Here is a 14,953-nt window from a genome sequence, read left to right as displayed (position 1 = left end):
ACGCTATGACAATTGTGCGTCGCCCCACGGACCTCCCGGTCGCGGCCGGCTGCGACAGAGCCTGGGCGCGAACCCAGAGACTCTGGTGGCGCAGTTAGCACTGCGATGCAGTGCCCTAGACCACTGCGCCACCCGGGAGGCCCTGAGATATCTCTTGTTGAAACTGAACAGATTGTGGTACAGCAGGCTGCTCCAAAGCAAGATAGCTATTAACTAGTGTTGAGCTATGATGACAAGCCTTTTGTCTTCTGTATTTAAATTAGTCACTAACCAGGAGTGACAGGACCTCCATTCCCCTGCTGGGAGGGATTCTAGACCCTCGTTTATGCAGCTCTATTTTAGAACAAGTTATTTTCTTCTTGGATGATTTTCAGGACAAATCCACTTCAAAATCCTTGCTGGTCTCAACACAATATCCTCCTTGGCCAGATAACAATTTTTGCTTAATAATTCCATCACTTAAATGAACTTTAAAATCGTCACATGTGCTAGCTGTAGGCTACTTGTTTTAATGGCTCTAACATGCTCTCAGGTTACAGCTTGTAGAGATGATCTAAAACATGTTTCCCAGCATTCTAATATGAGTTGAAGAAAATGTGAATAAAAGTTATAAGGTGAAACATCGGAAACCAAACTTCTTAGGAGAGATGAATTTATTAAAAATCCTTTGAAATCAACATCGGAAGACATAACTTGAGAGATAAAGAGATAAAGGGATATAAAGAGATAAAGTCATAACTTGAGAGAGTTTTACAAGATCAAGTGAGAAAATGACTTTGTTAGCAAAGGCATAATGGAGATTATGAGCCCCGGCTCTCATATCTGAAACTGTGCTGAGTGGAGGCTACAACTGCCTCGAATACATCTCAGACATTACACTGGAGCGGAGACTGGCTGATGTCTCACTGTCGCCCCTGAGGACACTGTTGATCCAAGGCATGTAGGCAGAGAGCTTCATGTAGACAGCGTATTTCTCCACGGCACAGGTCTTATCGAAGGACAGGATCCCTGCAGCATACACTCTGCCGTCTTTGGGGTCCTGAACTGCCAGGGCACCGCCTGCATCCCCAAAGCACACATTCTCCTGGTACCTGCTGGCTCCAGTACAGAACATGTTGTCGTCTACGGTTGGAGTGCTGCTCAGCACTTGGCCACCGCGGTTGTACTCTGCCTTACAGGAGCTATGCGATGCCACAGGCAACACCAGGTGTTTCAGTGACTCAGCGGGGGTGAAGTGGACCCCCCAGCCCCAGCCTGTGATGATGCCTTTCTCCTGGGCTGCCTCAGCCAGGTCCTCACCCCTCTCAGGCAGAGGGATGGGCATCACAGCCTCGCTCAGGGTGAATGGCTCCTTCAGCTGAATCAGAGCCAGGTCGTTGTCCCAGTCTGACACGCTCTGGAAGCCTGGGTGCAGAACCACCTAGAAGGGGGAAGGGAATAATTCATAGGACCTCTTTTTGATGATCTACTGTATTTTTGCTCTAACTACCTGTAAGACTGAAAATTATGATGTAGGTGAGAGAGCGCAGTGCAGTTCTGCTTGCTGAAAATACTGAATTGTCTGAATATTGTTTGAAGGAGATGGTAATGGGCATACTAGCTCACCTTTTCTACAGCAACTTCTTTGGAGTCATTGGCTTGGGAGTGTCGCGTGATGCCTAGGTACACCTTGGGGATGATTGGTTCTTTCCCCTTGGTGTCCTGCCTACTTTTCCTGACAAACAAGTTCCTGCCAGCAGTCAGGACCCAGCGGTCAGAGATTAGAGCTCCCCCAGCGAAGCCTCCGTTCATGACGTTTTTACTCAGGTAGACCATGGCCTGCCAGGGGACATGAGGGGCCAGGGTGCCCCTAACCATACGCCTGAAGCGCAGGTCTGGGCAAGAAACACACAAAAAAAAATTCTATACAATCTCTATATGGTTAAAACATCCCCAACACAGCACCACCTAGCACATACTGCTGTGCAACTCAAACACAACTGTAAAAGATTATTGCAGAAAAATGAAATGTGCCTCAATACAATTCCAGCCTTAGTTTGAGTTTGAGTTTGCTAAAATCATCACTATTCACTTGAATACACATAGCATTTGGTAATAGCTTGTGGAACCTTTCAGCTTTGACCTGACAAAAGTTCAGTAAATTCATTAATCATCTACTATTATCTATTATCTACTATTAAAAAAAAAAAAAAATGTCTTGTCATGACTTGAGCCAGACAAGGCTAGCTTTCACAGAATTACCTTGGAGGTCACAATATGCACAAACCTAGATGAGGAAGGAATTAGTGTCATTTCTCTTCTCAAACATTTTCCTGAAACGCTTGATGAGAGGTGGATTTTTTGAGGAATTTTACTTTTCAAGGCTTTCATGCTCTGTAGATTTTCCTAATGACATATCTTCCCATTCTGCTTGGAGAAAGCTAAGACTGAGGATCTCTCCTTTCTTTCCTCCCTGCTTGCCTTCTCTTTGATCCCTGTCATCTCATGTGTGTCGCTGCTGAATCGATTTTTAAGATAATCGGGATAATAGCTGTGAGCCGTGAGACTTAACAAGGTTCTCACTTGAAAGTGATGGTGACATCCTCATTTTGGCCACAGCTACTGTATTCTCTTCCTCTTACAGAGGCCAACAGGCTGAATAGGAACAGCTTGTGTCTGCTCAGCTCAGAGTTGCGTAAGGGGAGCCATAGTGAAGATTGGCTGCAGAACATCCGATGAGAGTGACAGTGTAATTGAAATGTGAGTGATATCCTTACACGAACCAGTCACAATGGGCCAGCAAATATAATATGTTTCGGAAATAAACAAATTGCACATGTGAAAACACACGTATAATGTGTATGTCCAATATTTTTGGGCGATATTCTGCATCAATTGTGTCACTGACACCCACCTTAACATAGACATGGGATAAGAAAGGTTGTCAATGCTCCTTGATCTTTAAAATGTACATGTTTTTGTTTGAAAACGTTTCATCCCTCTCACTTTGTTGACATTTCAATCTAAATCAGGAGAAGTAAGCCCGTATTGGCATAAAGCAGGGAGTTGGTTATGTGTCAGTTAGACAGATAGCTACCTGAATCGTCTGAGATCTCATCAATTGATTTGGTTTTGATTTTGATTTTGATTTTGAAATTGTCCTTTGCCAGACAGACACAGGAGGCCGCGAGGAGCACTGCCAGGGATGACCTGCGGACAGAAGGAACACATGAGTACAGTACACACACACAGAGCCAACTGACTGACAGAGCCCAAACACTCACTAGTACCACAGCTAACGGTTCATTTACTTAGGGAGTCTCGGGGCTTGCTTGTTGACCTATATTTAGAAAAGGTCTCTAGCTAGAGCAGTTTGAATGTTTTTTTAAAAGATTTAAGTAGCTCTGTTTCCCTGCCATTTTACAAAGATCCATTGTTAAAAGTCATTTCAGAGATTCATTTGGATTGGTACTGCAACGACAACAATTGCCAGGCAACTAGGGTTTTGTTGAGGAAAGAATATGAAAAGTATAACATACCACATTTTGATGGAAATATCTGTTTATCAGTTTGTATGTTGAGCTGTGTCTCCTCTGTAGACGTTGTACTCTGTGAGAAGTTATAGGAAGGACCAAGGCCTTATATCTGCTGAGGAGAGAACTCACCCCCTGTCTGCCCACCCCTGGGAATTTTGCTGGACACAGCTTCCGTTCTGATTCCCGAAAATCGGAGAGATTGCAAAATCTCTGTTCATGCCAACCCATTATTGGAATCGTGTCTAAACCCTAACCCTGACCCCATCTGGAGCTCAGCCACAGCCAACGAGTATCAGAGAAGACCATCTGAGGGATAAATAATTTCACAGGGTATGAATTATGAAACCAGAACAGAACACAGCACATATATAATGTGTGTGTCAATTTGGTTTATTGAAAGTAAATGAGGTGCATATAAATGCCGCATTAGAGTGTGTTATTTTAAAAAATGTGGTACCATCATAATCCCATAATTTTCTTGATCATGTTATTTGGAAAACCCCAATAAAAAGTTGTTGTTGTTTGTTGTTGACTCACATTTGCTGTTTACGACTCACTTTGGTAACACTGTGCGTCATAAAACATTATGACTCAGTCATAACCATGTCATAATATGTCATAACAGCTGACATAACTGTTATAATATGGTCATAACAATGTCATGACACATATATTTGGTCCTGTTGTGACATATATTGCGTTATTTTATGGCTGGTTATAACACCTACATAAGAGTGTCAAAACCCACAAAACCTACCACACAAGGCAAAACATTCCATTACACCATAACCTACATGTCAAAAGTATGTTTATGTTATATAAAAATGTTTGAAATTGACCATATTGAATTATTGTAATTGCGCACACATTGATTTCAGACATTTTTTATTTATTTAAAAAAAAATGTATTTCACCTTTATTTAACCAGGTAGGCCAGTTGAGAACAAGTTCTCATTTACAACAGCGACCTGGCCAAGATAAAGCAAAGCAGTGCGACAAAAAACAACAAAACAGAGTTACACGTGTGATAAACAGAAGTACAGTCAATAACACAATAAAAAAATCTATATACAGTGTGTGCAAATGGAGTAAGGAGGTAAGGCAATAAATAGGCCAATAGTAGCGAAGTAATTACAATTTAGAAAATTAACACTGGAGTGATAGATGTGCAGATGATGATGTGCAAGTAGAAATACTGGTGTGCAAAAGAGCAAAAAAAGTAAATAAAAACAATATGGGGATGAGGTAGGTAGTTGGATGGGCTATTTACAGATGGGCTATGTACAGCTGCAGCGATCCGTAAACTGCTCAGATAGCTGATGCTTGAAGTTAGTGAGGGAGATATACCATTGAAGTCGGAGGTTAACATACACCTTACCCAAATACATTTAAACTCAGTTTTTCACAATTCCTGACATTTAATCCTAGTAAAAGTTCCCTATCTTTGGTCAGTTAGGATCACCACTTTATTTTAAGACTGTGAAATGTCAGAGAAATAGTAGGGAGAATGATTTATTTCAGCTTTTATATCTTTCATCACATTCCCAGTGGGTCAGAAGTTTACATACACTCAATTAGTATTTGGTAGCATTGTCTTGAAATTGTTTAACTTGGGTCAAAGGTTTTGGGTAGCCTTCCTCAAGCTTCCCACAATAAGTTGGGTGAATTTTGGCCCATTCCTCCTGACAGAGCTGGTATAACTGAGTCAGGTTTGTAGGCCTCCTTGCTCGCACACACTTTTTCAGTTCTGCCCACAGATTTTCTATAGGATTGAGGTCAGGGCTTTGTGATCGCCACTCCGGAACAGCTGATGCTCTCATGCATGCCTGTGTTGCTTGCCTCGAAGCGAGCATAGAAGTGATTTAGCTCGTCTGGTAGGCTCGTGTCACTGGGCAGCTCGCGGCTGTGCTTCCCTTTGTAGTCTGTAATAGTTTGCAAGTCCTGCCACATAAGACGAGCATCGGAGCCAGTGTAATATGGTTCAATCTTAGCCCTGTATTGACGCTTTGCCTGTTTGATGGTTCGTCGCAGGGCGTAGCAAGATTTCTTTTAAGCTTCCGGCTTAGAGTCCTTGAAGCGGCAGCTCTACCCTTTAGCTCAGTGCGAATGTTGCCTGTAATCCATGGCTTCTGGTTGGGGTATGTACGTACAGTTACTGTGGGGACGACGTCCTTGATGCACTTATTGATAAAGCCAGTGACTGATGTGGTGTACTCCTCAATGCCATCGGAAGAATCCCGGAACATGTTCCAGTCTGTGATAGCAAAACAGTCCTGTAGTTTAGCATCTGCTTCATCTGACCACTTTTTTATTGACCGAGTCACTGGTGCTTCCTGCTTTAATTTTTGCTTGTATGCAGGAATCAGGAGGATAGAGTTGTGGTCGGATTTACCAAATGGAGGGTGAGGGAGAGCTTTGTACGCGTCTCCGTGTGTGGAGTACAGATGATCTAGAATTTTTTTCCCTCTGGATGCACATTTAACATGTTGATAGAAATTTGGTAGAACTGATTTAAGTTTCCCTGCATTAAAGTCTCTGGCCACTAGTAGCGCCGCCTCTGGGTGAGTGGTTTCCTGTTTGCTTATTTCCTTATACAGCTGACTGAGTACCAGCTTTGTGAAATCATGTGAATTCCACTTGGCTGTTGACAGAGGGAGAAAGAACAGGTAGCCTAGTAGTGTAAAGTTCAGTAAACAAGTAGTCTGACCTTTTGCCATGCTTCTAGTCTCTCAACAACATTAGGAAAAGTCCAGCCTTGCAACTAAAGAATTTGCGTTGTGTTGGGGAAAGAAATTGTATTATTATGTGACTTTCTTCCACTGGGAGATCTGGTCATTATCTGATGTATTAAATTCTGAGTTCGCATCCCAATATTACACTTTATATACGTCATAGAATACTGAATATAACAAAACTGTTAGACATAGAAACACCGGATTTTCTGCATAAAAAAATCGAATAAAGTTTATAAATGATTAAATTATGAAAAATAAGAATATCACTCCACCCGTGAGGCCACTAGATAATTTGACTGCAGGACAGGGCTACTACCACATCCCAGTTGAAAGCACCTTCTGACATGTATCAGTGTGCGATCTCATTCTTATGGCCACTCGTAGGAGTGGAGTAGTTTGTTCATAGCCATCCTCCTTTTTGTCCGTGCCAAATTAGTTTGCTATAGTATCGATTAAATGTCAGATGAGAGGCTGTAACGATTGTCGTCTGGAGAGGGAGAGGAGGACCAAGGTGCAGCGTGGTAAGTGGTCATATTTTTTTAAATAAAATACAAAAACACTTGACAAACAACAAAAACGACAAACGAACAGTCCTGAAAGGTGAAACAAAACACTAAACAGGAAACAACCACCCACAAACAAAAGTCGGAAAACAGGCTACCTAAATATGGCTCCCAATCTATCAACGATCGACAGCTGCCTCTGATTGGGAACCACACCAGGCCAAACACATAGAAACAGAAAACCTAGACCTACAACATAGAATACCCAGACATAGAATACCCACCCACATCACACCCTGACCAAACTAAAAATAGAAACATACAAAGCAATCTACGGTCAGGGCGTGACAGAGGCTTTCATTGACAAACAGAAAAAAAGCTGCAGTGCTTTGTAGCAAAGAGGTGAGCATACAACGTACAGGATGTTGTCGTGTACTTATATTACTGTAGATCTAGGGATTGATACTGGCTGAACAGTATCATGTACCTCATCAGTGTAATTACACCATATAAAACAGCCATTGTTAATAGGAACTGTGTCATAGCTAACGAGTTAGCAGATTGTCTCTTAGATGGTCTCATCGGTATCATTCATTCATGTCTCTGAAACAGGTGGGCGGGCTGGCATAACGCAATGACTGATGCAAGGACAGAGGGATGGACGCCATGCTTGCTTGCCTGCCTACTTGCTTGCTTGCCTGGCACTGTAATGCTGTTGATGTCTCTGAACTGTCATGCTCTTAGTGCCTGATGTTACATAAGACTGGTAACGTCATTGTGGCTCTATGTCACACTCTCACAACCACTGACTGTCCTTAGGCCTTGTGATTCCAGACTGGAACCTGTGTGTTGTGTTGGGTATCACACTACAGGACAGGACATGATGTACAGGTACGTGTACAGATAAAAACAGCCATCCATCCATTTCATTTAGCATTTTCACGTGTGTGTGTGTGTGTGTGTGTGTGTGTGTGTGTGTGTGTGTGTGTGTGTGTGTGTGTGTGTGTGTGTGTGTGTGTGTGTGTGTGTGTGTGTGTGTGTGTGTGTGTGTGTGTGTGTGTGTGTGTGTGTGTGTCAAATCAAATGTTTAGAGTTACATGCGCCAAATACAACAGGGAAATGCTTACTTACAAACTCTTTCCCAAAGATGTAGAGTTTTAGATAAAAATATAAAAAAAGCACACAAGCACAAGCATGAAGCTATATACAAGGAGTACCAATACCATATCAATGTGCAGGGATACGTGGTAGTTGAGGTAAATATGTACATGTACAGAAGGCTGGGGCTCCCGAGTGGCGCAGCAGTCTAAGGCACTGCATCTCAGTGCAAGAGGTGTCACTACAGTCCCTGGTTTGAATCCAGGCTGTATCACATCCGGCCGTGATTGGGAGTCCCATAGGGCGGCGCACAATAGGCCCGGTGTCGTACGGGTTTGGCCGGGTAGGCCGTCATTGTGAATAAGAATTTGTTCTTAACTGACTTGCCTAGTTAAAGGTTAAATAAATATATAAATATAATAATAAGAGTGAAAAGTAGCAGCAGTGCATATGCTGGGTGTGAGTGTGTGGTGGCATGTGCGTGTGTATGTGACATCAGTATGCGTGAGTGTGTTATGTGTGTGTGTTGTGTGTGTGGATAGAGACATGGGAATGTGTATATAGCCAGTGCAGGTAGAGTTAGTACAGATAGTCTGAGAAGCTATTCAGCAGTCGAATTGCTTTCAAGATAGAAGCTATCTTGGAGCCTGTTGGTCTGAGACCCGTTGCTCCGGTAGCACAGAGAACAGTCCATGCGCTTAGGTGGCTGAAGTCTTAGGCAATTTCCTGAGCCTTCCTTAGACACCGCCTGGTATAAACGTCCAGGATGGCATGGAGTTTGGCCCCAGAGAAGTACTAGGCTATCCGCACCACCCTCTGTAGAGCCTTGTTGTCGAGGGCGATGCAGTTGCCATACCAGACGGCGAAGCAGCCAGTCAAGATTTTTATTTTATCTTTATTTAACCAGGTAGGCAAGTTGAGAACAAGTTCTCATTTACAATTGCGACCTGGCCAAGATAAAGCAAAGCAGTTCGACACATACAACAACACAGAGTTGCACATGGAGTAAAACAAACATACAGTCAATAATACAGTAGAAAAATAAGTCTATATACAATGTGAGCAAATGAGGTGAGATAAGGGAGGTAAAGGCAAAAAAAGGCCATGGTGGCGAAGTAAATACAATATAGCAAGTAAAACACTGGAATGGTAGATTTGCAGCGGAAGAATGTGCAAAGTAGAAATAGAAATAATGGGGTGCAAAGAAGCTAAATAAATAAATAAATACAGTAGGGGAAGAGGTAGTTGTTTGTGCTAAATTATAGATGGGCTATGTACAGGTGCAGTGATCTGTGAGCTGCTCTGACAGCTGGTGCTTAAAGCTAGTGAGGGAGATAAGTGTTTCCAGTTTCAGAGATTTTTGTAGATCGTTCCAGTCATTGGCAGCAGAGAACTGGAAGGAGAGTGAGCCAAAGGAAGAGTTGGCTTTGGGGGTGACCAGAGAGATATACCTGCTGGAGCGCGTGCTACAGGTGGGTGCTGCTATGGTGACAAGCGAGCTGAGATAAGGGGGGACTTTACCTAGCAGGGTCTTGTAGATGACCTGTAGCCAGTGGGTTTGGCGACGAGTATGAAGCGAGGGCCAGCCAACGAGAGCCTACAGGTCACAGTGGTGGGTAGTATATGGGGCTTTGGTGACAAAACGGATGGCACTGTGATAGACTGCATCCAATTTATTGAGTAGGGTATTGGAGGCTATTTTGTAAATGACACCGCCGAAGTCGAGGATCGGTAGGATGGTCAGTTTTACGAGGGTATGCTTGGCAGCATGAGTGAAGGATGCTTTGTTGCAAAATAGGAAGCCAATTCTAGATTTAACTTTGGATTGGAGATGTTTGATGTGAGTCTGGAAGGAGAGTTTACAGTCTAACCAGACAACTAGGTATTTGTAGTTGTCCACATATTCTAAGTTAGAACCGTCCAGAGTAGTGATGCTGGACGGGCGGGCAGGTGCAGGCAGCGATCGGTTGAAGAGCATGCTTTTACTTGTATTTAAGAGCAGTTGGAGGCCACGGAAGGAGAGTTGTATGGCATTGAAGCTTGTCTGGAGGGTTGTTAACACAGTGTCCAAAGAAGGGGCAGAAGTATACAGAATGGTGTCGTCTGTGTAGAGGTAGATCAGAGACTCACCAGCAGCAAGAGCGACATCATTGATGTATGCAGAGAATTTAACCCTGTGGCACCCCCATAGAGACTGCCAGATGTCCGGACAACAGGCCATCCGATTTGACACACTGAACTCTATCAGAAAAGTAGTTGGTGAACCATGCGAGGCAATCATTTGAGAAACCAAGGCTATCGAGTCTGTCGATGAGGATGTGGTGATTGACAGAGTCGAAAGCCTTGGCCAGGTCAATGAATACGGCTGCACAGTATTGTTTCTTATCGATGGCGGTTAAGATATCGTTTAGGACCTTGAGCATGGCTGAGGTGCACCCATGACCAGCTCTGAAAACAGATTGCATAGCGGAGAAGGTGCGGTGGGATTCAAAATGGTCGGTAATCTGTTTGTTAACTTGGCTTTCGAAGACCTTAGAAAGGCAGGGTAGGACAAATATAGGTCTGTAGCAGTTTGGGTCAAGAGTTTCTCCCCCTTTGAAGAGGGGGATGACCGCAGCTGCTTTCCAATCTTTGGGAATCTCAGATGACACGAAAGTGAGGTTGAACAGGCTAGTAATAGGGGTTGCAACAATTTCGGCAGATCATTTTAGAAAGAAAGGGTCCAGATTGTCTAGCCCGGCTGATTTGTAGGGGTCCAGATTTTGCAGCTCTTTCAGAACATCAGCTGACTGGATTTTGGAGAAGGAGAAATGGGGAAGGCTTGGGCAAGTTGCTGTGGGGGGTGCAGTGCTGTTGACCGGAGTAGGGGTAGCCAGGTGGAAAGCATGGCCAGCCGTAGAAAAATGCTTATTGAAATTCTCAATTATAGTGGATTATAGTGGTACCTGGTAGGTTCATTGATAATTTGTGTGAGATTGAGGGCATCAAGTTTAGATTGTAGGATTGTAAGATGCTCTCATTGTTGCAGCTATAGAACTTCTTGAGGATCTGAGGCCAAATCTGCGTGTGTGTGTGTGTGTGTGTGTGTGTGTGTGTGTGTGTGTGTGTGTGTGTGTGTGTGTGTGTGTGTGTGTGTGTGTGTGTGTGTGTGTGTGTGTGTGTGTGTGTGTGTGTGTGTGTGTGTGTGTGTGCGTGTGTGTCTTTTTTGTTATTGTTTTTGTTTTGTTGTTGAAACAGAGGAGAGGAGACTCCGGCAGCGACGTCAAAAAATTGCAGTACGTATTGTGCTGTTCTATCACGCATGCAATGATGTCAGAAGGAAAAACAGTGTTGGTTGTTTGCAGTAACTTCTTTGTTGTTGTAATATCCCAAACGGACGTGGCAGTTTCACCAATTAAAGATTCCAGCTGAAGCCCTTTCCTGCAGTCAAATAACCTAGTGGCCTCAAAAAGGAGGATGGTTATGAACAACTCCTACGAGTGGACTACTTTTGTTTCAAAGTAGATTTGTTTGACTACCAAGAAACACTCTGTGTGACACTGATTTAGTCCTCTGCAGTAAAAGGTTTTCAAAGCAGGAGAAAGAGACGAGTTGGTGCACTGTTACCAGCCTTTACTCTTCAGCTGTCCTCTGTATGGTTGCACTTTCACGTTGCTGTACTACGCATTCAGCATCCTCTCTACTTTCGCTGCAGCACAAGTCAGGATAACGATGTCTGTCTATACAAAGGTCTTAGTCATGAATGTTTCAAGCTATTCATGTTGATTCAATCACTGCTATTCAATACGGAATCAACAAAGGTTTACACCACACACTGATTGCCAATCAGAGGATGGAGAACTGTCCCTTTGAACCAGGTAGCATCAAATGCCTGAGTCATATGTGATCATATAACATTCAAAACCTCCTTAGATCAACAAGTTATCACATAGTCTTGAACGACAACTACAGGAATCTTGTAACTCTGGACGTCATTCATTTATTCGATATATTTTATTTTGAAAGAATATTTCAAATCCATTGCTCTGAGTCATAAGAGTTCATTGTATTTCAGTAGAATTAATTGTATTCACAAGTGAAGCTCCCATTGAGGAGCCTCTCTATCTATGTAAATAGTGAAGTGTATTTTTCCAGACCCTTAATAAAAAAATGTACTCTTCTGAATAGCAGGAGTCAGGCAAGTGGGCTGTGGACTTTCTTGACGTCTTTTAGTTTGATTGACTCCACCGATATAATCCTGTCAACAGTTTAATTTATAGATTTGATGCTTCAGAGTGCAATCATTTATGATGTTTACGCATTTGACCTTCACTGTCCTCAAACCTCTGTCAGACCACATACAAACAGACACCGAGTCATCTGTTGTTTGATGTTCGTTACAAATATTAAATATTAAATCAGTGACTTTCTATATATTTCTGTGTTGGTATCAAAGCAGAGCACAGCTTGTGTGAGCAGACAAAGGCGCTCAGGCAGCGGTCTGGAGGACTGGCTGCTGGCTGCTTGTAAACAACTTTGCAATACATCTATTTATGTATTGCCTCATGACCGTGGTTTAACTGTTGTACCCCATCAGAATGCAAAATATAATCTTGTTTAACGCCATTGTTTGAAAACAATGTAAATGTAAACAAACACTGTATAGCCTCAAAACATGGTTAAAACTATAACTTTGATAGCATGGCTGGTCAGTCCTTGCATTCATAACTCTGTCTATAATTTTGAAAGTGGTTTCATTTCTCCAGTCCCATCCGCTCATCCCTTTACTAAAACGTTGTTATGGTTCAAACTGCAGATTACCATTGGCTACATCAGAGTGCTTCTAAAACAGGATGGAATAATTCACAAATGACAAGAGGAGAATCTACATAGTAAAGCACTTGTAGCAAAAATATCAATAACACCACTCTCAGTACAGATGCGATGACTCTACCTGACAGCCATGTGGTTGAAAATACAGCACATTCTTACCAGGTTGCTGTACCTTTAAAGAGATAGGGTGGGCTGTGCTGTGCTGTGCTGTGCTGTGGGGGACCATATGTTGTGTTGTCTCTCTTGTTGTGATGTGTGTTTTGTCCTATATTTAAATTGTATTTATTTTTTATTTTTAATCCCAGGCCCCCGTCTCTGCAGGAGGCCTTTTGCCTTTTGGTAGGCCGTCATTGTAAATAAGAATTTGTTCTCAACTGACTTACCTAGTTTAAATAAAGGTTCAATTAAAAATACAAATAAATATGGTGAGAGGACACCAAGGGACTTTGCAGAACATAATGAGGTATGGGGTCATTAAGTGGGAGGGGGTGGGGGAAAGGGTGGGTGGGGTGCTGTGACTGACTGAGAAAATGGGCGGAGGGCATAGGAAGGCAATGGGAGCAGTGCTTCCTGGGTCAGGGCAGTAGTCTACCGATCAGCTGCATTCCCCAGTTGTCTCTCATTGTGGGTCATATGACCATAGAATTATGAATTAGAATACTAGAATAGTTATTTAATAGGATCTCTATACATATTATTCAGCTGGAGTGGACCGACAAACTCATTAGCTAGCAACATCCCCTTGTGAGAAACAAAAGTCATTTCAGAAAATTAGTCAAATTAACCGCATGGGTGAGCTTACTTTAGGCTGGGTTTCTGTACAGCACTTTGAGATATCAGCTGATGTAAGAAGGGCTATATAAATACATTTGATTTGATTTGATTTCACTTTCATTCAGAGCATAATTTAGTAACATGGAGAGTATTTCTCCTGGAATTTCTATTTTGCATCAGGCTATGTCACTACATGCTGATTATCTTTTAAAAGAGGATAATGAACTGTCTTTTCTCTGGGTATTGTTTTGCTATCTTGTCTGTGTAATTCAAGGACAAGTTGACTGAGTGTGATCTTGGAGGGAAGTGCTGTGCTGAAAATATAAATATAAATAGCAACTGTCAGCCCGTTGACTGCACTGATACAGGTGGAGACTGTTGTATTATTCATTACATGAGCTTGAAGCCACAACAGACAGTGAAGTCATATGTTTGTCCCACTCCATTAACAGTCAGCACACCATTTTAATTTAGTCTTATGGATTTGTAGGTATGTGGACTCCATACCACACAAATGCATTATAAGACAAGACAAACATGGACATGCTAGGGGGAATGCTTTGACATTGACAGGTTATCCAAATCGGAAAGAAGAATGACCTCGTTATATTGCTATGAGATTGAGTGTGTGCATTTATATGAAGTTAATTTATATATTGTTAACAATTATGTGGTAAGTCATTAATAGTTCACCACCCCAATATTACATCTAGTGATTGAAGAAGTGTTTACCTGGCTATATGGATCTACCGTTGACTGCAAGCTGTTGTTATTTTATTGTGATAAATTATTATGATTGGATGAAGCAGCCATGCATGCTCAGTGCTTACACATGAAGTGCAGCGATAGTGGAGGGGGGAGTTGACTGGGATGGTGCCTTCCTGAGGGCTGCAGCAGGATGTGACCCATGCCAGGGCCCCTAAGCAATATGCTGCTACCTCATCTACTGGAGCTGGGCTGACGGTCGCCAGCGTATGCTCTCTGCTCTACAAGGGCATGGACTCTGGCGGGGGATTAAGAGTGCACTGCCAGGGGTGGAAGAATGAGAGAGGAACAGAGTAGAGAGGGGGAGACAGGAGAGAAATGGGGAAGAGGAGAGAGCGAGTATGGGAGGGAGAGAGTGCCCAAACAAGGAAACCAGGGGAAAGAATACAAGCCACAGAGAGAGAGAGAGAGAGCTAGGTAATGGTTAGATCATGTGTCAAACTCATTCCACAGAGGGCCAAGTGTCTGCAGGTTATCCCTCCACCCTTGTACTTTTAGATTAATTAAGGTCACTAATTAGTTAGGAACTCCCCTCACCTGGTTGTCTAGGTCTTTATTGAAAGGAAAAACCAAAAATCCGCAGACACTTGGGAATCGAATTTGACACCCCTGGGCTAGACGTTGTTGACTGTGGAGTTACTGGAAAAAGACTGACTGAGGGAGAAAAAAGAGCTAGGCAGTGCCTAATTTGTAAATCAGGAGTTGCCGGAACAAGTGAGCACGAGAGGTGGGTGACCTGGGGAGCTCTGAG

The 14,953-nt window shown here is 42.9% G+C and overlaps 1 protein-coding gene across 1 annotated transcript; it reads right to left on the bottom strand.

Annotated features, from left to right (window-relative positions):
* Positions 1–635: 635 nt before the first annotated feature.
* Positions 636–3,627, bottom strand: LOC129854325 (haptoglobin-like). Its single transcript, XM_055921253.1, has 4 exons — positions 3,519–3,627; positions 3,077–3,189; positions 1,606–1,874; positions 636–1,420 (listed from the first exon to the last, which is right to left on the bottom strand). The coding sequence occupies exons 1-4, from the start codon at positions 3,521–3,523 to the stop codon at positions 845–847; spliced, it is 963 nt and encodes a 320-aa protein (XP_055777228.1). The 5' UTR covers positions 3,524–3,627; the 3' UTR covers positions 636–844.
* Between the last annotated feature and the right edge of the window lie 11,326 nt (positions 3,628–14,953).

Source organism: Salvelinus fontinalis, chromosome 4 (genome assembly GCF_029448725.1).
Source record: "Salvelinus fontinalis isolate EN_2023a chromosome 4, ASM2944872v1, whole genome shotgun sequence".
NCBI lineage: Eukaryota > Metazoa > Chordata > Actinopteri > Salmoniformes > Salmonidae > Salvelinus > Salvelinus fontinalis.
This window is presented reverse-complemented; position numbering and strand designations above follow the sequence as displayed.

What these genes read in the sequence shown, in the direction of transcription:
- LOC129854325 (XM_055921253.1), bottom strand. An exon ending in TGAGATCTCAGACGATTCAG is followed by an intron (nt 1,875 to 3,076) that starts GTAGCTATCTGT and finishes TTTCTTGCCCAG; the next exon opens with ACCTGCGCTTCAGGCGTATG. An exon ending in AAGAAGTTGCTGTAGAAAAG is followed by an intron (nt 1,421 to 1,605) that starts GTGAGCTAGTAT and finishes TCCCCCTTCTAG; the next exon opens with GTGGTTCTGCACCCAGGCTT.